Source organism: Gorilla gorilla, chromosome 9 (genome assembly GCF_029281585.2).
Source record: "Gorilla gorilla gorilla isolate KB3781 chromosome 9, NHGRI_mGorGor1-v2.1_pri, whole genome shotgun sequence".
Lineage (NCBI taxonomy): Eukaryota > Metazoa > Chordata > Mammalia > Primates > Hominidae > Gorilla > Gorilla gorilla.
This window is the reverse complement of record NC_073233.2, coordinates 9474152-9499959: the sequence shown is the minus strand read 5'-3', so window position 1 is coordinate 9499959 and position 25808 is coordinate 9474152. Positions and strand designations below refer to the sequence as shown.

Sequence of the window (25808 nt, the reverse complement as noted above, 5' to 3'; positions counted from 1 at the left end):
TGGCTTCTGGCTGAAACAGAGCTGGAGAGGGTAGCTGTGAGTCAGGGCCATCCTGGAGCAATGAGGGCACCCTCAGGCTCGGGTTTCTGGGGCTCCTGGAGCTGCTGCTTCCATCTCTTTCCTGGTCTTGGGGCACCCCCTCCCGTGAACGAGGAACACAGCTCACAGCTGCTCGCCACATGCCGCCTTCATCTTGCCGCAGCTTCAGGTCCCATCTGTTTCTTTTCCTAGATCTTTGGGGCCATAGAAGAGGACAGCTCCCTGGGATTCCCGGTCGGAGGGCCTGGAACCAGCCTCAGTGTGAGTAGCATGCAGGGTCCTGCCTTCTGCACCTGCTCCCTCCCCACTCCCTACCCCTCTGTGTCCCTCTGAACTGCCCCTCCTCTGTCTGCCCACCCACACCAGACCCTTCTGGACAGCGCCTCGAGTTAAATGGCAATTCTGGCTCTGAGAGTGCTAAGTGTGGTCAGCTGCCCTGCCGGTGTGGAGGGTCTGCTTTGGTTGTGACTGTTGGTTTGGGGCACTTTGCCATTGTGCTGTCCCATGAGCTTGGTCTTGGACCCCAACTACATAGGCCGCTGCTTATTTGCATTTTGCTGTGGCCACTTGGCATCATGAACACACGTGACTTCATCACATATACTGACCTGTATTCAGTAAATGCTTCATCGAAAGGCTGCAGAGTTCACAAACAGCACAGAATTTACACTGATGGGGAGATACGCCCCTGTCTGCCTCGGTCCCCATGGGGCTGGGCAGATGCCCTAACAGGCCCAGTCCTGACCCTGAGCCCAGGTCGGTCCACATGGCCTGAGCCAGGACCCCCTGCCCCAGAGCTGTGGCCCACAGGTCAGGGGGAGGTCATCCTGTAGAGCCCCCTGTCTAGTGGGTCTGTGCGGTGAGAAAATCCATCCAGAACACCCTGGCAGTCTGTTGCTGGCTTCTGTTTGCAGTTGGCATGTGAGCAGACACACACTGTCAGTCATATCCTTCTGCTGTAGAACCCCTGTCCCCTCTGACACACCCACAGTCAGGCTTCTTAAAGATGGACTTCCACCTGCTCCCAGGTCAAGAATGCTCTTTAACTATTCGATTAGAATGCAGATCTAAATATTTAAATATAACAACTGTAATTTTAATTAAAACAGGAGCTTAATACAAAGTCAAAATGCAAAACCTTTTTAAAATCCTGTTTCCTAGTGACAAGTGGTGTGAAGAGCCCCCATGCGGATGGAGCTCACAGATGCTCCCCCAGGAACCAACTTGCAAAGAGAAAACAGTCCGTGTTGTAAGAAGTCCTGCCAGAGCACCTAGCCCATGTGCCTGGTGCCTTTTGCCAGCCTTAGCGCTAGCTAGCTTGGTTGTGGTAGTTGGTGTGGTATTTTTGATACTTCCTGATATGAACCTTCTTTGGTGCTTTTAAGAAAACCCACATAGCTTCTTTGTTCTTTTGCGCAAATGATACTAAGATATTTATTTTCTTTAAAAACAAAAAACCAAAACACACCTCCTGGGTTAAAGTCAGCCTGCCTTTGAACTGCAGTGTTTTTCATCTTAACGGCTGCTGTGGTTGTGGGGGTGCCTTCAGCGTGCTGTGGACACGCATCCGCATCCCCCAGGCAGCCTCATTTGGCCTTTGCAGTCAGCTGATTGCGAAGAAGCAGCTGCGGCGAATGGTGAGCCTGCTGACAAAACGTCCTGTGCCCACACATCATGGCCATTTGACGTTCATGGATTAACTTCCAAATCCAAATGGTTTTAGGAGCAAAGGAGGCAGTTCCTACATCTTGTACCACCTCAGTGTCGCCACGCGGCCACCTGCTAGCATGCTCAGGTGGGGGTTGCAGCCCCAGGCGTTCTTGAGACAGACCCCTGAAGCCATTCTGAGAGTTCCCCTCCAGTGCCCCTAGGGCTGGAACTGAGCCTAGCAGTGGGGTGAATGCCTCCCTTTCTGTCCTTCCCCAAGGCTTGTCTGGGCTGGCTGTGTGGTGGGTGGAGATACAGATCGAAAACCCCCAAGAAGTCCAAAGTTCAGATGCAGAATTGGGTCTCAGGGAGCTTGGTTTAGACTTAAGGGCTTGTTAGCCTGCCTGACTTTTGCACTTGCTAAATTTGTGTGTTTCTGTTTTTGAGACAGAGTCTCACTCTGTCGCCCATGCCAGTCCCTGCCCTGTGTCGTGGCCGCTGAGCTATTATTCAGTTATGAATATAGGAGTGTGAGCAGCTCTCAGCGAACAAAAACTCTTCTTTCCACAGCTGGAGTGCAGTAGCGCGATCTCCGGTCACTGCACCCTCTGCCTCCCGAGTTCAAGTGATTCTCCTGCCTCAGCCTCCTGAGTAGCTGGGACTACAGGCATGCACCACCATGCCCGGCTAATTTTTTTTGTATTTTAGTAGAGACGGGGTTTCACTATGTTGGCCAGGCTAGTCTCGAACTCCTGACCTCATGATCCACCCACTTCGCCCTCCCAAAGTGCTGGGATTACAGTTGTGAGTCACCATGCCCAGCCAGCACTTGCTAATGTTTTTATTTTGGTTATTGAGCTGCTGAATCAGCTAAGGGGCAGGGAGCAACCTTGCTCAAAAGCCTAAAACCTTTTCTGTCCTATTAAAAAAAGAGAAATGCTAGCACAGCGTGGTGGCTCATGCCTGTAATCCCAGCACTTTGGGAGGCTGAGGTGGGTGAATCACCTGAGGTCGGGAGTTCGAGACCAGCCTGACCAACATGGAGAAACCCTGTCTCTACTAAAAATACAAAATTAGCTGGGCGTAGTGGCGCATGCCTGTAATCCCAGCTACGCGGGAGGCTGAGGCAGGAGAATCGCTTGAACCTGGAAGGCGGAGGTTACGGTGAGCCAAGATCGCCATTGCATGCCAGTCTGGGCAACAAGAGCAAAACTCCATCTCAAAAAAAAGGGGGAAATGCTTTGGGAGGCCAAGGCGGGCAGATCACAAGGTTAGGAGATTGAGACCATCCTGGCCAACATGGTGAAACCTCATCTCTACTAAAAATACAAAAATTAGCCAGGTGTGGTGGTGCTTGCCTGTAATCCCAGCTACTCGGGAGGCTGAGGCAGGTGAATCGCTTGAACCTGGGAGGCGGAGGTTGCAGTGAGCCGAGATCACACCATTGCACTCCAGCCTGGTGACAGAGCAAGATTCCGTCTTAAAAAAAAAAAGGGAAATGTAGTAGAAAGGTTGTTCTATCCTGTGGCCGCCTCCCCAGTGTTACTGTGGGTGGTGAATGTAAGTGTAGCTGCTAATGAGCATGTAGATAGTGGGTGCTTAATGGAGATCATTCATCTTAAACAAGTGTATGTGTGACCACAGATCAGACGAAAGCACGGCCCGGGAGCCGCCAGCCTCAGCATAGGTAAGGCCCCAGCCTGGGGAGTGATGTCCTTGGGCCCCTTAGGAAATAGTCCCTCCCAGAGCTGGCCCCTCTGAAACCATAAAGACAAGCTGTTTCACAGCAGCATGTCTGACCTGAGAAAAGCAGGGCCTGTCAGCAACTGGGCAGAGCGGCTGCAGACCCACCTGCTGCAGTAGAAAGGAAGCTCAGTTCATGCTCTCTGGCCTGAGAGTCTGTGTGACTCGCACACCTAGCAGGGACCACGTGTCAGGGACGAGAGCGTCCAGGCTCTGGGATGCTGGTCACAGCTGTAGTGTGCACAGCAGCACTGCCCATGCCAGTCCCTGCCCTGTGTCGCGGCCGCTGAGCTATTATTCAGTTATGAATATGGGAGTGTGAGCAGCTCTCAGTGAAACAAAACTCTTCTTTCTGCAGCTCGAGGCCACAGTCATGCCCTACCTTCAGGTGTTATCAGAATTCCGAGAAGGAGTGCGGAAGATTGCCCGAGAGCAAAAAGGTGAGGACCAGTTGCTGGAAAGAGTGTGGGAGCCACTCCGCTCACTGGGCTCCCCGGATCCGGGCGTCTCCCCCGAGGCACTATGGCGTTCAGGCCGGATCATCCTCTGGGAAGGCTGCCCTGTGCACCACAGGGTGTTGAGCGGCATCCCGGGCCTGGACCCACCAGGTGCATTAGCACCACACACCCCAGTCTCCACAGCCCCACATGTCCCTGCAGGGCAGAATCCTCGAGTGAGTGCAGCTGAGTGGGCAGTGGGGACCAAGGGTGTGATATGATGGGCCAGGGTTGATTTGCCTCTCCTTCTCTGAGCCGAGGCAGAATGGTGGGCCCTCTGACCAGCCCAGTCACCACCTGCCATTTGGCTCACACTGGGGCTTATTTTTGTTCCTGGTGACCTGGTAGGCTGGGTGCGCTGAGGTGTGGCTCGTTCCTGCTGCAGAGTGGAGCCGAGCTGCAGCTTCCAGGGTTCCCTTTTCTGCTCAGGCATGCCAGACGAATGCTTGAACTTGGGGTTCACACAGTGGCCCCTCACTGTCCATAAGCAGCCATTCCTTCATCTTTTTGTTTGTTTGTTTGTTTGAGACGGAGTCTCACTCTGTCTCCCAGGCTGGAGTGCAGTGGCGCGATCTCGGCTCACTGCAAGCTCCGCCTCCCGGGTTCACACCATTCTTCTGCCTCAGCCTCCTGAGTAGCTGGGACTACAGGCGCCCGCCACCACGCCCGGCTAATTTTTTGTATGTTTTTTTAGCAGAGATGGGGTTTCACCGTGTTAGTCAGGATGGTCTCGATCTCCTGACCTCGTGATCCACCCGCCTCAGCCTCCCAAAGTGCTGGGAGTACAGGCGTGAGCCACCGCGCCTGGCCATTCCTTCATCTTTTGACATTTCTGAGATGTGTGTGGTTTAAGACTTAGAAAGTGCTGAATCTGAGCATTCGTTTTGACTGCCAGTTTTAAGAAAGTGTTAAACACAGCAACAAGCAGCGTCAGGCAGGCCTTTGCTTCTTCCCGTGAGTGGTTCTGAATTGGTGAGTAACAGCACAGCTGGGAACACACACTGAGGACTTAGGATGTGCTGGGCCCTGCCCACTGCTTTCTGCACATTGCCTCATTTACCACCATGATCCTCCAAAAGAGGAAAGGAGAGCCCTGGCCGCGTCACACTGACCTCGAGTGCTACTCCATCACCTGCTGTGCTAATTCTCCCTCCCCAGGGGGCCTCTGTGTGGTGGGAAGTCCGACCTAGGATCCACCTGGTCCCCATCTGTGCAGAGCCCATCATGGAGGGTCACAGTGGGGCAGCATCCAGGCAGGGCATGCTGAAGACAGAGCAGACAGAGACCCAGCAAGCCTCTAGGAGAAGCTGCACCTTGAGGAAGGATCAGGAAGCCTGGGTGGGTGGAGGGGCCGAGAGGCGGAGGAGCCGAATCTGGGCCTGTTTCAGGCAGGGGACAGTGGAGCAGGAGGCAGGAGGGCAGGAAAGAGTTTCGGGAGCTCGGAGCTCCACAGGCTGCAGGAGAGTGCAGGACACTGGGTGAGAGGAGAGGCTGGCCGGGCTGCTGGGCTGCTGGGCTGCCACAAGTGCTCTGGAGAGGGGCCTGGGCCTGACTGAGCCCCTAACAGGCAGTGGTGGGTGCACCTGACCTGACCACATAAGCACCATCGCCCCTCTCCAACACCTGATGCCCTCAGCATTTCAAAGCACTGGAATCAAACTGAACCAAGCCTGGACCAGCCTATTCAGGACCAGCGCAGGGCTCTCCAGCAATCTTGGCAGCACTAACTTGGCGGCATCGCTGGGGTCGTGGGCATGGGAAGACCATTCCTGGAGGCAGCCTGGGCATTTCCACCTGCCTTCTGGGGGACATCGAAGGCCGAGCCCGGGCCCCAGCTCCCCGGGGTCATACAAGACTGTGCACGTGGCCTTGGCTTCCCTGGCATGCCACAGCCCCGGGAGGGCGCTAAAGGGGGACTGGCCAGGCACAAGCTCCTGCTCGGTGGCACTGACCAGGACAGGGCTTGCTCAGGCCTGGAGAGTGGCACCAGCCAGCCAGCATTGGAAGTAGTTAGGTTTTGCTTTCTGTTTGCTTTTCACTTTTGTTTTGTTGCTTGGAGCAGGTAGATGGGCGATGTGGCCCCAGGTTAAGATGGTGGTGATCCCTACCCTGTACAGCATCCCATATGTGCCTTGTGAGCCAGAGACCCTGGGGATCCAGCGGCCTCAGACCATCCGATGGGGCAGCGTGTTAGAGGTCGCTCTGGTGCAATCACCCTGTCTCCCCAGCAGCAGCAAATAGTGACTGTTTTGTTATTCACTGTTAACATCTCATGGCTGGCCGAAGAGAAAGCGAGTGTATAACAAGCTCAGGGGTGGCCCTCAGATCAGCTGGGATCTGCTTGGCCCAGGCCAGATGCTCCACAGACAGACGAAAAAGAAACTGTTTCCCCTGGAAATACCCCCATGGTCCAGTCAGCTAGAGAGCACAGGCCTGGCAAGGAGGGCAGTGGGTTCAGGGTTTGACCAGGAGAGAGGCACTGAAGTGAGAAAGCCAGGGGCTGGGCCAGGGCCCTCTGCACTGGGGAGATGATGCCATTTCCCCATCGCCACGTTTTTGTTTTTATTATGTTAAAATACACAGCTCAGTGCCGTTAGGGACATTTACAGTGTTGTGCAGCCGCCACCGTCCATCTCCAGAACTCTTCCCTTTTCCCAAACTGGAACTCTGTCCCCATGTAACAGCAACTCCACATCCCCTCCCTCAGCCCCTGGTGCCCACCGTGTACTTCTGTCTCTGTGGATTTGACTACTCCAGGGACCCCACGTGAGTGGAGTCACACAGTGTTTGTCCTGTGTCTGGCTTATTTCGCTGAGCACGGTGTCCTCAGGTCTATCCATGTTGCAGCCTGTGTCAGGACCTCCTGCCTTTTTAATGGCCAAATCATATTCCATGGATGGATGGGCCCTGATCTGTCTATTCTTCCATGGAAGAATTCTCATCACCTTTGCGTTATCTTTGTAGCCCACATTTCTCTTCAGTAAATCCCTGATGATGATGTCATTGTCTGCTCCTCTGCCCCAGCTCTGCTAACAGAAGCCACAGAGGCTTCTTCCTCAGCTCCTCAGAATCCAGACCCAGAGGTCGGTGTGGCCCTGAGGGGTACGGTGTGTGTCCCTTTACTCCAGGGAGTGTGGCCCGGGAGGCTTCTTGGTGCCTGCTCTGATGATCACCCATGGCGGGTGGGCTGGGGTGCTGGCCTTGTGGCCTCCCATGACACCCGTGACAGTGACCACAGGTGCTGGCTTGCCTTCCTTCTAATGAGGGTGCTATCCAGGGTTGGCTTTCAAAGAGTGAAGGGCAGGCACCTACCTCAGCTCATGCCCCAGTCAGCTGCTCCTCAGGTGGCTGAGGAGGGCCTGTTCCCAGGAATGATACTGCAGACAAATACAAAGGCCATTGTTCCCCTAGGTCTCTGCCTGGGGAGGTTGAAACTCAGGAAGCTGCCCAAAGTGGCTGTGCTTATGAGCGGGGCCTTGAAGCCCAAGGATATGCAATTTTTTTTTTTTTTTTTTGAGATGGAGTCTTGCCCTGTCGCTAGGCTGGAGTGCAGTGGTGTCATCTTGGCTCACTGCAACCTCCAACTCCCTGGTTCAAGCGATTCTTCTGCCTCAGCGTCCCGAGTAGCTGGGATTACAGGCACATGCCACCACACCCAGATAGTTTTTGTATTTTTAGTAGAGATGGGGTTTCACTATGTTGGCCAGGATGGTCTCGATCTCCTGACCTTGTGATCCACCCGCCTCAGCCTCCAAAAGTGCTGGGATTACAGTCATGAGCCACCGCGCCTGCCCGGATATGTGAATATTTTATCTAGCAGTGAATGAAGGTGTGGGGTGCCCAGCAAGGAGCTGTAGGGGTCTCAGTCATGAGGACACAGCAGGAAAAGGACAGACGAGAATGGCAGCATGTGCATGGTCAGTGCTGTCCAAAGGCAGGGCAGGCAGGAGGATGGGGTGGGATGGTGGGGGTCCCAGCAGGCTGGGGGCAGGGCACCTGTCCGCCTAGCACAGTTGGGCGCAGCAAGCTGAGGGGCCAGAAGAAAACTAAAGGGTGTGGTGATTCCAGCAAACCCAAGGTCAGATTTCAGAGCAGAAAGTTGTCACTTGGAGAGCAGCAAGCATCTGTCCTGTTGATGTAGTCTAGGAGATGCTGTCACATCACCTGATACTCTGGAGTCTTTCTGAGATAGGTTGGCATCCCATTTACCCTGTAACACCCAAAACTTCTTATGTCCTGTTCCCTACCTGGGCGTTGTGCGTGGGCTGGGAACGGGAAAACTCGGGCAGAGCAGAGACACAGAGGGGGCGTCTGGTAGAGACTGCGTGAGGAGCCCACTAGGAGAACCGTGGGATGCCGGGCAAGTCTGCACTGCTGCGCTCTGAAGTCAGCCACAGACACATGGGTTTCCAAGCGAAGCTCCCTCCCCATGTGATGGAGGTCACAGTCGCCCTCCCTGTCATGCCTCCTTTCACCCTCCCAGCTGGGTCAGGTCCCCAGTCAGAGGCAGAGGTGAGCACAGTCTTGGGAAGCAACTTGCGGTCCACCCCCACCGCTCACCCCCGCCTTTACAGCTGTGTGCGCTTCAGCCCTGGGAGGGCTGATTCTCACAGAGCTAGAGCTCCTTAGTGGTCCTGGGACTCAGCTCTCCTGGGTCCCAGTCAGGACCCCCATCCCAGTCCTGTGTGCATTTGGGAACCAAGTCCTTAGGGCTTGAGTCTAAATGGTCCTTCCGTAAGAAAGCTGATTCTGGCACCAACAGAGAAACTGCCTCAGATGAAGAGTGTTAGCACCCGAAGGGACCCCCAGGCCTGTCCTGACCCTCCCACCCCTGCTATCGGCCCAACTTGTGTCCCTTTCCTGTAAGAACCGCTTCCAGCAGCCAGTGTGCTATGCTTCCTCCTGGCTCTGCCCTGCACCCCCAGAACAGCCCCTGGGCTTACAGGAGACACTAGTCTCTGGGCTTCTGCAGCCGATCAAGCTGCTGGCCCCTCCCTCCCAAGCACTGGAGGAGGTACTCCTTCTGTGGGCCGCGGCCCCTCCCTCCTGAGCACTGGAGGAGGCACTTGTTCTGTGGGCCGCGGCCCCTCCGTCCCCAGCGCTGGAGGAGGCACTCGTTGTGTGGGCCCTGGCTCCTCCATGTCTGACGGAACTGCTCTGCTTCTACAGTCCCTGAGATTCTGCAGCTCAGCGATGCCCTGCGGGACGACATCCTGCCCGAGCTTGGGGTGCGGTTTGAAGACCACGAAGGTGGGTGAGCCCTTGCTGTTTGCTACGAAGTTACCAGGAGCTTGGAGAGGTGTCACAAGGAGAGCTCCCGGGGCTGGGCTGAGGCTCATGCATCATGATTGCTGATGCAGAATCCCAAAGTGGCAGCCCCATGGGTCCCCCAGCGCCATTCCCACACTGGCCAGCCTGGCAGGGGCAGGGGAGCACCCCGTAGCTCCTTCCCACTGCTGCGTGTGGTGGCGTCACCTCCCCTGCGCGTCATCTCCCCTAGGGGCCTGGCTGCCCACTGCTCCTGTTGCTACCGCCTTTGAAGCTCTCAGCTGAGGAACCAGCCTGTATCCTGTACACCGTCAACAGATTGCATGCTTGTTCTCCCACTTCGTGGAGGTCTTTTTGTTCCACAGAAAGTTGATTTTTTTGTTTTTTATTTTCAATTTTTATTTGTTTATTTATTGAGACAGAGTTTCGCTCTGTCGCCCAGGCTGGAGCACAGTGGCGCGATCTCGGCTCATTGCAACCTCTGCCTCCCGGGTTCAAGCGATTCTCCTGCCTCAGCCTCCCGAGTAGCTGGGATTACAGATGCCCACCACCATGCTCGGCTAATTTTTGTATCTTTAGTAGAGACGGGGTTTCACTGTGTTGACCAGGCTAGTGTCGAACTCCTGACCTCAAGTAATCTGCCCACCTTGGCCTCCTAAAGTGGCATGAGCCACATGCCCAGCCTTAGTTTCAGTTTTTATGGATACATAATAGTTGTACATATTTATGGGCTATGTGTGATATTTGGATACATGCGTATGAGGTACTGTGATCAAATCTAGGTAACTGAGATGTCCATCACCTCAAGCATTTATCGTTTCTTTGTGTTACGAACCCTCCAATTCCACTCTTCCACTCTGCCCCTGCTAATTTTAAATCTCAGATGACATGTCCTATTTTCCTACTCCTGGCTGGCAAGACCTTCCTCCTACCTTCTCATTACAAAATGTTCTCGCCAGGTGTGGTGGCTCATACCTATATCCTAGCACTTTGGGAGGCTGAGGTGGGCGGATTACCTGAGCTCAGGAGTTCGAGACCAGCCTAGGCAACATGGTGAAACCGCATCTTCACTAAAACATTAGCTGGGTGTGGGCTACTTGGGCAGCTGAGACGCGAGAATTGCTTGAACCCGATGGGCAAAGGTTGCAGTGAGCTGAGATCATGCCACTGCACTCCAGCCTGGATGACAGAGCAAGACTCTGTCTCAAAAAAAGAAAAAAAAAAAATCACACACACACAAACCAAAATGTTCTCCTGTGCTTCACTGCTGCTATGGAGGTTTTTGTTTGTTTTTCTCCAGTGGGCCCTCGCTCTGAATGGGCAGCACCGCATGGTCTGGGCAGGGCAGGGCAGGGCAGGGCTGGCCCCGCAGTGGGGACGGCCCACAGAGCCCAGCCTCTTCTCACACGCAGTTTATTTTGCAGGACTGCCCACAGTGGTGAAACTGGTAGACAGAAACACCTTATTAAAAGAGAGAGAAGAAAAGAGACGGGTGAGTAAAGTGAAAATGACTTAAGCTTGATATTTGTTGAAAATGTAAAAACCATTGCGATTATTACATAGTTTACTTTTTAAGCATTGATGTTTACACTTTTATTAAAATCCCAGTATTTATAAATGTCAGAAAGAAAAATTAACTAGTATCTTCTAATGAAGGACCTCCTTTAAAAAGATTATTCCCTCAGTTTGAGTGAAAACCAGTCACTTTTGGCAAACTGTGAAGCTGACTTTTTTTTTTTTTTTTTTTTTGAGACGGAGTCTCACTCTGTTGCCCAGACTGGAGTACAGTGGCACGATCTCGGCTCACTGCAACCTCCACTTCCCGGGTTCAAGGGATTCTCCTGCCTCAGCCTCCCAAGTAGCTGGGACTACAGGCACGCACCACTGTGCCCAGCTAATTTTTGTATTTTTTTAGTAGAGATGGGGTTTCACCATGTTGGTCAGGCTGGTCTCAATCTCCTGACCTCGTGATCCACCCACCTCGGCCTCCCAAAGTGCTGGGATTACAGGCTTGAGCCACCGCGCCTGGCCCGAAGCTGACATGTTAAGATCCCAGTCCCACCTTGCCCTCACCCGGGTGGCGCGTGTCACTGATGCATCTCCACCTCCTATTCCCAGCATACTCCCCACCTGCACCCCACAACGCCCCCAGGATCAGGGATGGCCCAAGTTCCTCGGTGCCCAATAGGACAGAAGAACAGGAACAAAAATGCAATGTCAGAACCTCTGGGCACAGAGCTTGGGGTACCCTGGGATGCAGGCAGCAGGATGAGAGGCACCTGGGCCCCCAGTGCACACCATGGGAGGTGGGCCATGGGGGCTGTTGCCACCAGCAGGTGGGTCCCCAAGAGGCTTAAAGCAGGAGACCACCGTGGAGGGCGAGTTTGGATGCCACAGCTCTCAGGAAGGAGGCTCTGGGAGGAACTGAGGAAGGAGAATCGACAGGGTGGTTGATTGATAGATGGGATGTACAAGGTCAGGGAAGGCATCTATGCCTAGCCCTGCACTGGCCCAAGGCACAAGGGGAGAGCTCATGCCAGATGCAAGTGTGGGTGGCTGGAGTTTGCAGTGCTTTGGAGGAATAACAAACTGGAACTCTGGGGAAAGCTCTAGACAGTGGTGAGTGGTCTGCAGGTCCATCCTGGTTGGCAGGTTGGGAAGAGCTGGGCTTGCCATGTGAGGTTGGCTGGTGTGACTGCCTCATCAGGGCCCCTCCCCATTCCATCACAGTCACTCACCTAGCCTTGGGTCTCGCCTGCCGTGCTGTGCTGTGAGGTGGCCTGGTGCTGGCTGTGCAGACGCCCTGGCTTGCTGCACTCCCTGGTAGAGTGCTCAGAAGCAGGAAGCAGACAAGAGGAGCGCCAGGGTGGCCTGGCCAGAGCCTCACAGGCCTTGCACTCTTTGTGCTGGCCTTTCCACTGGCCACCTTGGCTGTGGCCTGTGACTTCTAGTAGCTCCTGTTTCCCAACCAAGGGACTCTTACCTCACCAAGCGGCTGCAAGAAGGCATCCCCAGGCCCGAGGCACCATGGGGGAGGGGTCCTGCCTCTCCCTGTACCATTCCCACCAGCACATAAACACATACTAACTTTTAAAGGGAAAAAGCAGAAATCCTGAGCACTGTGTCTCTGGTTCCTCCAAGCTCAGTGCCCAGCTCCTCCCCCACCTCAGCCCCTTTCCCTCGGCCAGCCCTGCTCTCCCTCCATCCATCTCGAAAGAGCTCGATCCTGTTGGCCCCAGCCCCATCCTGAGTCTCTGAGACCTTTGTGCCTTCCTGGTTTCTTTTCCCCAGCTCTGTGTGCGGCGCCTCCCCAGGAGACCTTATCTGGTCCTGCGGCTTCTCCACCATCTATCTTGTACCCGGTGGCCCAAAAACAGTTTGCCCAGCTGCCTACCTGATAGCTCCACTGGGCCAGGAAGCATCTGATATCTAGGCTGTCCAAAGTAAATGTGATTTTCAACTCCCCAAACTTGTTCCTCCTTCCTGCCATGGAGGGCATGCCTACCCGATAGCTCCACTGGGCTGGGAAGCATCTGAAACCTAGGCTGTCCAAAGGAAAGGTGAAAATGTGATTTTCAACTCCCCAAACTTGCTCCTTTTCCGTCAGTGGAGGGCATGTCTGTTCGTGCAATGGCTCAGGCCAGAACCTCCCAAAGCAACCGAGGGCTTCCCTCACCGGCACCCAGCCTGCTGGCTCCACTAATAAGCTCTCCCTGCAGCATCAGACTGTCCTCGCCCCTGCCTGGATACTGCCTGCTGGTTGGAGTGGGCTCTGGTCTCCTCATCTAGCCCCCAAGGCTGCCCTCCGCCCACCATCCCCATCCTGCCCTGGGGCTCTTGCTCCTTCCCAGGTACCCCAAGACCCACTCAGGGTAACCCTCACAGTGCTGTCCTGGTCATCGCCTTACAGATCCTCTCTCCTTGGGCCAGGCTCACCATGCTGGTCCATTTCTTCATGTTAGTGGTGCCTGGATCTTTTAGCATTGGTTCTGTTTGTCTGCCTGCTGCATACCTTTGCATCTAGGGCAGGGCCAGGCACCCAGGGGTGCCGCTGAGGATCCCCAAAGGGAATGGAAGAGGGTCGGTGTGCTGCCCGGCACATGGGCTTGTCTCCCCATAGTGGGGAGGGCCTGGTCAGAGTTCAGCCCTCCATGCCAGGCCCTAGGAGAGGGGCTTGTTTGGCTAGACCTCTCACTCCGAGAGACCCAGCAGCCTGAGGCAGCCCTGTCTCATCTGGCTCTGTATTGACCCTCCAGGTTGAAGAGGAGAAGAGGAAGAAGAAAGAGGAGGCGGCCCGGAGGAAACAGGAACAAGAAGTAATGTATTTTGTTTGGGAGTGAGGGCTCTCCTGGGCAGGAGTGCACCCTGACCCCATGCCCTGTGGCTCTCTGTGCCTCCGTGGACCTTAGCCAGGCCCCTGCAGACCCTCACAGAAGGAGCTCCGCTTTCTGCCTCCACCACCCAAGGCCCGCCAGGCCCTTCTCACCTGGGGTGCAGGGAAGGCCTGGCCAAGGGGAAGGCTGTGCCATGTGGTCACAAGCTCCAAGACAGCGTTTATAGACTTACTACTATTAGGTTTTCTAGTAAGCTTTCCACTACTCCTGTAGAAATAACATCTGGTTTAATTTTAAATTCCTTGTATGTTCCCTCCACCTTGGCTTTCCCCTTCCCATCTTTCATAGCACTCTGAATCTGAGGGCTTGGAAGCAAGTTGAGGGCTGGAGGTATGAGCAGATGTCGTTCACAGTGTGGAGCCCCAGGTGCTGCTCGGGGGCAGTGACTGTGCCGTGTTGCGTGTTCTAGGCAGCAAAGCTGGCCAAGATGAAGATTCCCCCCAGTGAGATGTTCCTGTCAGAAACTGACAAATACTCCAAGTTTGATGAAAATGTAAGCATGTAAGCATCCTTCTCTTCTATTCAGAACTTTATCAGACCACATTAAAGTGGGAGGACAGGAACTTTCAACCTTGGACAAGCAGATTTTCTGTCTGTAGAAAATTTGGAATCAAATCTGACACCCGCTTTAGGTCCAGGGCCTCCTGGCCCAACTACTGAGCTCCTTCCACAGCCCAGGCAGCTAGGCAAGCCCGTGCCAGGGCCCCCTCCACTGGTGTGGTGAGCTCTGGTCCCTAGCCCTGGTAGTTGTGGCCCCGGGCCAAGATCCACCCAGGCCCTCACAAGCTGGCTGAAGTGCCGTGGCGCAGATAGGCCTCCTACCCCCAGGTTCTTCCTTTGTCATAGTGATTCACAGCCACTGCCTCCAAACCTCTAGGCCCCTCCCTGCTGGCATTTGGATGTGTTTGCTATGTACCTTTGGGCCAGCTGTGTCAGAACTCAGCCATGGGTAGGCTCTGAGGGGCACAGTGCCCCTCACCTTAGGCAGGAAGCACCCCCAGACTCTGGTCGCCCCTCTCCCATTCTTAGCTGCTGGAGCCAGCACTGCCAGATGAGTGTGCTGGCTCCAGAGCAGTGTGGTGACTGAATGTCCAAGCAAGAGGACATGGCTGCATCAGGGAGATAGACACTTTGAGACGGGAGGGCAAAGAAAGGGGAGTTGGGGTTACCCAGGTGCAGAGGAGACCAATAGCTGCTGTGCTCTGGGTTTTCAGGGTCTGCCCACACACGACATGGAGGGCAAAGAGCTCAGCAAAGGGCAAGCCAAGAAGCTGAAGAAGCTCTTCGAGGCTCAGGAGAAGCTCTACAAGGAATATCTGCAGATGGCCCAGAATGGAAGCTTCCAGTGAGGGGGCACAGGACTGACTTTTTAAACCATTGTGGACTAGTGTCTGCTGTCTGCCTCAGTGACAATGCCCCAGCGCTCCTATCATGTTTACAGTCACCCTTGGGTCCTAAATTAAGAGTTGTGTTCATGTAGGTTCATGTCGTCGTTGGCTCTGAGACATTGATAATAAATTTTTCTCAACAGTGAGACCCTCTCTGTCTTGTTCTGCATGTTCAGCACTTGGCAGGAGGCCTGGTGGCCAGCCAGGGCCGCTTGGTCAGCAGGTCACAACTTAGGTGCTTGGGTCAGTTGAGCTGCTTCAGCTGGCCGAGGAATTTCTCCCTCATGCTGATGGCTATCGGCTAATCTCTGGTGTGTGGGCACATTGGGAGGTATTTGAGTAGGAAAAAGACAGGCTCAGACTGGCAGAGCCTGCTGAGCCCTAGACAAAGGCCGCTCAGTCTGCCCTCGGGTTCTGATGAATAAACACACTGCAGGTTTTCCTAGAGCCGTTCCATACTGGGCAGCAGCACAGTGAGTGGCTCAGCAGGCAGGCCCCTGGCGAGCTGCCCAGAACTGCCGCTGGAGACAGCAAGTCCAGGATCTGCATGGCTAATGGGTGAGTTGTGGGGGTGGTCTCAACACAGCAGGGGCCTTCTGTCCCCATTGCCCAGTGTTGTCCTTGCCACCCTGCCTCCACACCTGGTTCACCTGGACTAAGAATCACCACCCAGACGCGAAGGTGCTTACCCATCCTTGGCTGAGGAGGGCATAAGCAGAAGCCAGAGCCTGCTTCATGCCTGCGGAAGCTGGTGCCAGGCCATATCCATCGGGACAAAAGACAGTCATTGGTGCTGTGGACATCCAGGGGGGGACACTCCATCCAGTGCATGTGGATGGTGGCAGCAGCCTCAGCATGGGGAGTGTGGCAGTGTTGGGTTGTGGGTGCACCAGTTCTTTGTCCTTGCCCTCCGCATGCGCATGCTGTTTACTGCAGTAGTGTGTGACACAGCAAAAGGCTGGAACCAGCCTGTCTGTGCATCAGCAGGGTGCTTGGCACAGCTTGAGAGCACCCACCCAATTATGCAGGGAGCACTAAGGTTATAAATCAATGAGGACAGTCTCTGGGTATTGATAGGTCTGACTTTGAACCTTGTCAGTATTTTATATATAAAAAAATTTAAACCAGCAAGAAAGAAAAGTCCCCCAAACAAAGTAAAACAAACATGTTCCAGTTATCTGTTGCCACTTAACAAATCACCCGAAAACTTCATGGCTGAAAACAACAACGATCATGTTAATAACTCATGGCTCTGGAATGACTGGGCTCAGCTGATTGGTTTTCAGTTGCAGGCAGATGGGGTCATCTCTAAGTTTGTGCCTGGGTCCCACACTAGGGCTGCTTGGGCACCTTTTACCTCTGTGAGACCTGTGTGTGGTCTCTCCAGCTTGGCGGCTTCACGGTGGCTGATTTCTGTTGCAACAGCCTATAGCTCCAAAGGTGCGAGTCCTGAGAGAGAGAGAGACAGGAGCTATATGGCATTTTAGGATCTAACCTCGGAGGTCATGTCCTGACTTCCACTGTCCTCCCTAGCGGAGGCCGTCACAAGGCCCACCCACGTTCGTGGGGAGGGGGAGGCATAGACACTACCCTGTGGTGGGCATTACTGGGTTCCAGAAGGGATGGGAAATACTACTGCAGCTATTTCAGAAAGTACCATCTGGCACAAAAACATAAATCAAATTGGCAACCTCAAGAAAAGAACTTCAACTTTCTGAGAATTGGCCATTTTTTGCTACACGTCTTTAATGGGGTATCTTCTAAGGTCAAAAAAAGTGCAGAAAAGTCAATTCAATAGTTTTGTTGTTAGTAATAACATTGGCATTGTAATTTTCAAACCCTGTATGCCAACACAAATAAGATCACTGACACCCAGGCTGGAGTGCAGCGAAGCAATCTTAGCTCACTGCAACCTCCGCCTCCCGGGTTCAAGCTATTCTTCTGCCTCAGCCTCCCAAGTAGTTGGGATCACAGACACACGCCACCATGCCCAGCTAATTTTTGTATTTTTAGTAGAGATGGGGTTTCACCATATTGGCCAGGCTGGTCTTGAACTCCTGACCTCAAGTGATCCGCCCACCTCAGCCTCCCAAAGTGCTGGGATTACAGGTGTGAGCCACTGCGCCCAGCCTAGCAATCAAGTTTTTAATGTAAGAGAATAAAATATCAAGTCAAGGAAAATCACTTTACTATTAAATACGAATTAGAAAAAACAATATGAAGTAACTTGTGATTTTAAAAAGTAGATTGTTTCCTGACTGTGTAGATGGGAAGGGTGGAGAAGCAAGACAGCCCTGGTGGCACTGAGCAGCCCCAGCCCCGATCTGGGGCTCTAAACCCCATCCCACCCCCTGGAGAAATGGCCAGTTCCAGGTCTGCAGCAGCAGGAGTAGCTGAGCCCAGGCACTCTTGTGCCCCAAAAGGGGAGCTTTCAAACACCAAGAAGTCAGGTCAGGAGGACACTAGACAAGGTAGTGACACATAGCAGCTGGGTGGTATGTGTCAGGGGCATTCTGCTGGGTGGAAAAGCCACCCCTGAAAGGTTGCATGCCATGTGATTCCACGTAGATAACATTCTCAAGTAGGAATAGAGAACAGATGGTGGTAGCTGGGGTTAAAGATGGTGGGGGTGGGGGCAGGTGGAGGGGAGTGACTGCACAGGGACAGTAGGAGGTGGGGTTGGTGGGGAGGGCACTTCTGTGTTCTTGTTTCCATGGTGATCACACAAATCTGCATATGTGATAGCACAACGTAGAGTCACACACATTGTACCAATGTCAGTCTCCTGTGTTGATCTTGAACTCTGGCCAGGCAAGGTGTGACCATCAGGAAACAAACTGTGCAGTTTTCTGGAAACCTATAATTACTTTAAAATAAGGCTTCAGGAGCTCCTACTGGCTAAGTTTGGGACAATTTGAGCATTGAAAAGAATGATTCCAGCCAGGGCAACATAGCGAGACCCTGTCTCTACCAAAAGTCAAAAAAATTAGCCGGTGTAGTGGCGCACTTGTGATCCCAGCTACTCAGGAGGCTGAGGTTGGAGGATTGCCTGAGCATGGGAGGTGGAGGCTGCAAGTGAGCTGTGATCACACCACTGCACTCCAGTCTGGATGGCAGAGCAAGACTCTGTCTCAAAACAAAAAACAAAAACAAACAAAAAAAAAACCCCAGGCATCTGTATTTATTCTCAAAACTAGAGAAAGCTAAAACATATTGTCATTACTGGAGGTGGCCTGTGTCAGCTCCTTTCTGTAGAGTTACTCATTAGTGACAGAACCAATTATTTTACCTTGCATGGGAAGTGTATTTCAGGGCCACCAAATGGCCCTAGCTGAAAGGGGAAAGTTGTTCTTTCCCCCAAAGATGCCAGCTAAGGGAAGAAGCACCAGGATCAGACATCTCCATTCTGCAACCCCGAATGAAGTCACTGATTCAGGCAGGGGCTGACTGCGGATGCTGAGACCCCTGGATGAAAGCTGGTAGGTGCTGGATAATTTCTTGATGCCAAAGTGTCACCTTGTGAGTGACTTGTAGGTTTCCAGGAGGGGATACGTGTTACTTTCTGATGTTGGGCTCTGGCTGTCAGCCCCCCAACAAAAAGAAGGATTTCCTCTAAAAGTATAAGTCAGTATTGAATGCAGCTTTTAGGCTAGGGCTCCTTAACCTTGAATGTGCGTATAAACTGCCCAGGGTTGCTTGTTAACACAAATTTCAGTTCAGGTCTAGGAGGAGCCCAAGATTCTGCATTCCTGCAGTCTCCCAGCTGTGGCCTGTGCTGCTGGGCTACAGCCCCCTCAGGAGCAAGGCTGTCCAGCTCACTTCCTGTCTGCAGGAAATACTGGGAACAGAGGGAGAATGCAGGTGAGGCCATGAAGCAGCCACCACATTTGTGCAGAAGGTGGGGCATTCTGCCAGATGCCCGGCTGGCATCTTCAATATGCCTGCGTCAAAGGGAGCAGAATAGGGCAGAAAAGAAGGACTGGGAGAGACTCGAGAAACAAAACCACCAGGTTTGAGGGATAATCTTTGAAGGATTTGAACAAACCTGCTGTAAAGACATTTCAAAGGGGGCCGGGCACAGTGGCTCATGCCTGTAATCCCAGCACTTTGGGAGGCTGAGGCAGGCGGATCACCTGAGGTCAAGAGTTCAAGACTAGCTTGACCAACATGAGAAACCCTGTATCTACTAAAAATACAAGATACATGGTGGCATGGTGGCACATGCCAGCTACTCCGGAGGCTGAGGCAGGAGAATCGCTCGAACCCGGGAGGTGGAGGTTGCGGTGAGCCGAGATCGCGCCATTGCACTCCAGCCTGGGCAACAAGAGCGAAACTCTGTCTCAAAAAAAAAAAAAAAAAAAAAAAATCTTCAAGAAATTTGAATGACCAAGTATTGGATGACAGTCAAGATTTTTGCTAATTTTGTTAGTGTGATAATGGCGGCTGCATGGAGAGGTGTCTTTAATGAGATACAAAGTAGCCTGAAACCTGTAACTCAGTATCCTTTAGCCAAGGAAACTGATGAAGTGCAGCCGGCACTGCAGCAGCAGCAATCCCTTCCACAGTGTATCCTCTTTACTGGCCTGTGCTGGAAACCATGTATCAAATATCCTGACAACTGGGCCATGAGGAAATACCCTTGTCTTTAGCTGCCACCACTGGGGTGAGCGGAGGTTGGCCCAAAGCCGCGGTGCCATCCAAGGAGGCAAGAAGGAGTGGCCTGTGCCCCATTTCCAGCGGTGGCTGCACAAAAACGTATCCGGATTGCCAGGGGCACGCCTGGTCCCCACAGCTGGTGAAGGCCTGGCTCCACCTGGACTGCAGTAGGGCCAGGCTGTGGCCCCTGTTTCACGCCCCCCAATTCAGAGTGATTCTGGGCCGCTTTTCTGCCTGGAGTTTCCCCGCTCTGAGGGCCCACTGCCCGGTGTGCCTTCTCTCTGCCCTTCCCTGACTTCCTCCAGTCTCCCCAGGCTGGATCGAGGGGCTGCAGTGACAATAGGCTGGCTGGGCCCAGGCCATTGGTTTGGCCCGCAAGAGGACCTCAGCACCTCCCTACCCTGCAATCTCTTGCTGTCAGGCTGCAGCAGATCCTTCTGGAACAACGTGGGGTGGGCACTTTTCTTGTATAATATTAGTTTGCCTGTGAAAAGTGTTTCTTTTCTGTACATGAAAGCTCTGTTCAGCTCTAAGAGCCAGATTTACATCTTCCTGTTTTTCCCCAAAGAGCAATCTTTGGTGTCTTTACTATAAAAACGTCATGTATTCATTATTTAAAAATAAATAATACAGAAAACTTCCAGTATAAAGTAGAAACTGAAAGACCCTGTGCCCTACCTCTCAAATCCCTACAACATTTGGGGTACAGTCTTCCAGATGCCTTCTTTCTGAGGCTGGGAAGCTTGCAAAGGCACTCCCTGTCTGCGCACCCCTCTTTTGTGTGGAGTACGCCATGGGTGTTTTCTGTTCTCCATATACCAGGAGAAACCTGCCACCTCTCTTGGATGTCTCCAGGGCCCCACTTTGTTAATGCCCCACAGGCTGAGCCCCCACCCTACTGAGGGGGATTTGGGCATTTCTGAGGCCTAGGCTCCAGCTCTTGGCGGCTGCGAGGTCTTTTGAGGAGTAGCGCCCCCACCACAGGTGAAGGGCATGGCCGCCCCCTCCAGGGCCAGAGCCACTTAGCTGGAGGCATTACAGGGGTTTCTCTGTTTTCTCCTCTGTTGAATGGGGCAGTGATTGCTGCCTCTACTTCCAGGCCAAGGTGTAGCCATTGTCAGTAGCGCCCAGGTAAGGGCACAGCTCGCCAAGTGCCAGGCACTTTTCCGGGTGCTGGCAATGCGAAGAAGAAACACGTAGTGTCTGTCTGGGACTGTCTCCCGGAGCCCCAGTGAGGACAAGGCAGCCAAGAGCAGAACTACAGGCAAGGTAGCCTCTGGAGGGGACTCCTGATTTCCAGGTTGGAGGAGGCTGAGGCGGCAGAGGGGTTGTAGACAGGTGGGCTCATGCCTGAGGCCTGGCAGAGGCAGCGCTGGGAAAACAGGAATGAAACCCACCAAGCGCCAGCTACCCTGGGAGTCCTGATCCCAGTGGCCCTCAGCTCTGGTTGCATGTCAGTGTCGTCTGGGGACTTCTTTGTTTTGACACAGGGTCTTGGTCTTGCTCTGTCACCCAGGCTGGAGTGCAGTGGCATGATCACAGCTCACTGCAGCCTCTAACTCCCAGGCACAAGTGATCCTCCCACCTCAGCTTCTCAAGCAGCTGGGACTATAGATGCACCACCATGCCTAGCTAATTTTTAGATATTTGGTAGAGATGGGATCTCATCATGTTGCCCAGGCTGGTCTCGAACTCTTGGGCTCAAGCAATCTGCCCACTCGACCTCATTACCTAATTGCATCTGTGAAGACTCTATTTCCAAATGAGAATCTTCCAAGGAGAGAAACCACCAACCACCAAGAGAAAAACACCACCACCACAATCATTCCAGTTCCAGCAGATCTCCCAGGGAGCAGGTCCAGGTGCCCCCAGCCCCAAGAATCAGCTCCCTCAGAGGATCCACCCACCCGGATGCCACCCCCACCAACCCCAACATCCAGGAGCAGGGAGATCCCATTACTGCAAATGGTCTTGAGACTTTATTAGATGGGAGGAAGGACCCTCAAAACTTCAAATGTCCAGGTTCTTGTGTCGTTTCTATCATTGTTTATGCTTCCGCAAAGCATAAAGCATGACCATTGTAGAAAAGTCTGAAAGTCTAAATAAGTAAAATAGGAATTGAGAGCACACACACCCTCTCCTAAAACACAGATGGCCAGACAGGACTGAGCATGCTGTGTGGGTCAGGCCTCAGCCATGCACCGGTCACCTCTGAGGGGTTTTTATGTTTTTTGTTTTAATTAGATTTTTTTTTTTTTTTTTTTTTTGAGATGGAGTGTCGCTCTGTCGCCCAGGCTGGAGTGCAGTGGTGCGATCTCGGCTCACACTGTAAGCTCCGCCTCCCGGGTTCACGCCATTCTCCTGCCTCAGCCTCCCGAGTAGCTGGGACTAGGGCGTCCGCCACAACGCACGGCTAATTTTTTTGTATTTTTAGTAGAGACGGGGTTTCACCGTGTTAGCCAGGATGGTCTCGATCTCCTGACCTCGTGATCTGCCCACCTCGGCCTCCCAAAGTGCTGGGATTACAGGCTTGAGCCACCGCGCCCGGCCTTTTTTTTGTCTTTTTGAAACAATGTCCCCCTCTGGTTACCCAGGCTGGAGTGCAGTGGCCCAATCTCTGCTCACTGCAGCCTTGACCTCACGGGCTCAGGTAATTCTCCCACCTCAGCCTCCCAAGTAGCTGGTATTACAGGCCTGAGCCACCACGCCTGGGTAATTTTTTGTTGTTTTTGGAGCAGGGGAAGGGTGCTCTATGTTGCCCAGGCTGGACTTGTTGCCTCTGCCTTCCAGAGTGCTGGGTTTACAGGCCTGAGCCACGGCGCTCCGCATTAATTTCTTTTTAGAGATGAGGTTTCACTATGTTGCCCAGGCTGGACTTGAATTTCTGGGTTCAAGGAATCCTCCTGCCTCAGCCTCCCAGCTTACCTCTGAGGTTTATAACCGACGCTATGTTCTTAATCCCTCAACCAGGAGCCTTTAAATGGTTTCAAATTTTCCCCATTACAGGAATAACTTGCTAATAATAATAATAATTAGCAATTGTTTCAAAAGTAACCTCACCCCAAAAAAGAGAACGTTTCTGAAAAAAATGCACATTAGACTTGAAGACCCCCAATGGCACGGTTGAACATGGAAATGAACCAGCCTCAAAAGTCCCAGCGTAGGGGTTATTTTCCAATCAAATTGGATGCCTTTCTACAAAATGTGATGTGGACAGGCTGGGGCTGGTACCTTCACCCCAGCCCAGAGGGCTCCATGAGAGGGAGAACAGGGCGGGCGAAACAGGCCAGCTCCTCCCCAGCCCTCTGCCCTGCTCTGCTTCAGGGGGCTGATCTGAGGGCCCAGTGCGCACTGCTTTTCCTCCTTGTCCGACAGGGTCTCCCGCAGGCCAGAACTAGGCTGCTGGGACACTGCGGGGCTCAGGGCGTGGGGGAAGAGACGCAGGCAGTGGCTAGTCCCGTCCTGTCCGCGGAGGTGACCCAGCCCCGACCTCTTCGCAGAGGAAGTGTTCTCCAACCTGGGACCTGGGGGATGAGCAGGGGTTAGGCTTAGGTCCCAACCACTAACGGGGCTGGTTGAAAACGGCTCCCAGGCGGAGGGGCCCTCCGCGATGTTCTCAAGGAGTAGCGCGAGGGGACGACATGGGAGGTGGGGTTCTCACATCAGCGGGCGCACGGAGTGCTGGAGGCACCGACCCGCCGCGGACGGGATTGAACTAGGGAACTGGGAGGGCGCAGGAGATAAAGACGGCCGGGGCCCACGGACAGAGGTGGTGCCCAGTGTCCCGCGAGGATGTGGTGCCACCCGGCGAAGGTCCCGGGAGCGGGGACCCGGGAACCCCCGGAACCACACACGCGGTCTCCACCTTGCCCCGCCCCATTTAAAGAGGCGGAGGAACGCAGGGCGCGCGCCGCGCGGAGGAATATTTGCATACGGCGCGGCGTTTCTTCGGAGGCTTGTGATTGGTTGCTGTCTGCGGCGCGAAGCGCAGTTGACTTGCGCCGCGCTCGGCGAATCGCAGCCCGTCTTGCTCGCGGAGAGACGAGCTAGGAGCCTCGGCCAATGGGAGCCGGCGTTGTTGGAGGCCACGGCGGCGCAGCCCCAAAGCGAGCGAAGCTAGAGTCGCCGCCACTGCCGCAGGAGGCGTGAGGTGCGGAGACACGGGTGCTGGGCCGGTAACGGCGCGCTGGGGAGGGCGGCCGGGCCCGGACGGGCGGGTGGGGCCGCGGGTCCGGCGCGGGCGCGGCGGCGGCCATCTCTGGAAGCCTCGGGGCGGTGGGGCAGGGGCGGGGCCGCGTTCTGGTCGGGGCAGGCAGCGGCGGCCGCGGCGGGGCCTGGGGCTTGGGGCCTGGAGCCCGGGCCTGGGGCGCTGGCGGGCGGCCCCTCCCAACTCCCGGCGCGCCTCGCCCGGCTGCCCGCCTCACTGAAGGTCAAGGCGCTTTGTTCTGCGCCGCGGGCGGCCTCCTGGGCGGCGGCCCCGCGGAGGAGGCGAAGACGGCGAGAGGCGGCGGCCGCTCAAATCTCCCGCTAGCCCAGCCCGCCCCGCGTGCGGGGGCTGTGGCGGTTACACGGCCGGGCGCGCCGGAGCGTTCAGGCTTCCCGTTTTTAAGGTGGAGACGTCCAGGACTTCTTTATTAGATGTTTAGGAATTTGAGTTTTTCCGTAGGGCGATTGTCATCGTGAGCCTCTGTGGGGTCAGGCTGGGCTAACTGGGGTTTTGATGTCAGTTTGGTGTGGCCGAGGGCATGTCTGACGGGGAAGAAAGTCCTTGGCGTTGCTTCTTAGCTGTTGGGAGCTGTGCGGTGCGAGCGAGCTGGGCGGCGTGCGCTCCCCAAGGACTGGCCTGAGTGGCCTTAGACTAGTTACTCACGGGACTTGGTTTCCCAGCCAAGGTGGGCAGCAAGTCTGTTTACTATTTAAAACCGTCTTTCACAAGGGAAAAGCAAAATCTCCAAAAAAAAAATTGTACATGTTATGGATGGGAAAGTGCCATGCTTTTCTTTCAGTTCAGAGATGGTGGAAGAGGTCACATTTGTATTTTTTTACCTGACCAGAGTCTTTGTTTTTTCAATTTTCCCTTTCTGAATGCTTTCCGTTCACCCCAGCGAAGGATGGCTTGGTCATGATAAGACTTTCCACCGTCCACAGTTCTCTAAGTCTGATTGCGGGGCAGGAGGCAGACATGTTTAGGGTCCAGTAAAGGGGACTCCAGCCTTGGGACCTTTAGACCCTAACGTGTGTGTCACATCGCCTGCCTGGGTGACTGTGCGCTCCTCTGGCAGGAAGGTCCGCCATTTCATTATGTTCTCGGAGGAATCGTCGGGGCACATTCGTCTGTGCTTTGGTTCGCATCCCCCAGTCTGCATTACTTTTTCCTGTAGTAATCCGTGCCTTATCCTGCATTAGGTTTACGGGGTAAAAATAGACTTTTAAAAATTCTCTTACCTTAAAAATATACAAATATGTAGATTAGGTTGTTGGACCTTAAAGGTAAGCCTTTCTAAGTTACTGCCTTCCTGTAATAGTAACTATACCCTCTAAATGACTAATACCTGCACTGCGCACCAGGGACTCCTTCAGCCTGTTGGCGTGTGTTAACTCATTTCATAATCTAATAACCTGAGATAGATGCTGTTGTTTTTCCGTTTAACTACTCTGGAAGCTGAGGCCCTGGGAGGTTAGGTATAATGACTTGTCCGAGGTGACAAGGCTTAAAGACCCAGGCAGTTTTAACTGTACCCAGGGTTACTGCTTCTGTAGAGGGAATGAAAGAAGTTTTAATGAGAAATTGTTTTCATCATTGTACTAAGCTTAACTCTAGCTTACGAGGTTTTGAGCTGGTTGATCATTTCCATCTCAAAATTATCTTATTCCACAGAATGCCAAATGCCTCCTATAGTAGAATTTTGAGATTCAGACTGGGATGAGCAGTTGCTAATGGAATAAATAATATGCAAATGTAAAATGAAGTTCAGAGAAAGCAACGTGGTGATAGAATGGGGAAGTAGTCCAAAGATAAAATGAGTGACTGCAGAGAGAGAAAATTAGTTATTTAGTAGTAGTTCACAGGTTTACTTAGAGATATTTTTACTAAAATTTCAGGGCCTTATGATGTGATTTTTATGAACCATTTTAACACGTTACTGCTGTCTTAAATAGCTGTTGTTACATATCCA

At 53.5% G+C, this 25808-nt stretch overlaps 2 protein-coding genes across 31 annotated transcripts in view; both read left to right on the top strand.

Annotated features, from left to right (window-relative positions):
• The window catches only part of CARS1 (cysteinyl-tRNA synthetase 1), a 56492-nt gene extending 41370 nt beyond the window's left edge, over positions 1 to 15122 (top strand). For 4 of the 9 annotated variants that reach the window (XM_004050458.5, XM_004050459.5, XM_019036432.4 and 1 more), the window contains 7 exons: positions 232 to 300; positions 3788 to 3869; positions 9096 to 9176; positions 10619 to 10686; positions 13451 to 13510; positions 13998 to 14081; positions 14803 to 15122. In XM_004050458.5, coding sequence (XP_004050506.3) covers positions 232 to 300; positions 3788 to 3869; positions 9096 to 9176; positions 10619 to 10686; positions 13451 to 13510; positions 13998 to 14081; positions 14803 to 14937 — 579 coding nt within the window. In that variant the 3' untranslated portion in view covers positions 14938 to 15122. Of the gene's footprint in view, positions 1 to 231; positions 301 to 3787; positions 3870 to 9095; positions 9177 to 10618; positions 10687 to 13450; positions 13511 to 13876; positions 14090 to 14802 lie in introns of those variants that run through there. The other 5 variants (XM_019036433.4, XM_055355192.2, XM_019036431.4 and 2 more) reach the window with 2 other exon arrangements.
• Positions 15123 to 23560: 8438 nt separating this feature from the next.
• Positions 23561 to 25808, top strand: part of NAP1L4 (nucleosome assembly protein 1 like 4) — a 48092-nt gene continuing 45844 nt past the window's right edge. For 3 of the 22 annotated variants that reach the window (XR_010135427.1, XM_063710888.1, XM_063710889.1), the window contains exon 1: positions 23945 to 24242. The gene's annotated coding sequence lies outside the window, so the exon portion shown is untranslated. Of the gene's footprint in view, positions 23808 to 23927; positions 24525 to 25808 lie in introns of those variants that run through there. The other 19 variants (XM_019036429.4, XM_055355184.2, XM_055355183.2 and 16 more) reach the window with 14 other exon arrangements.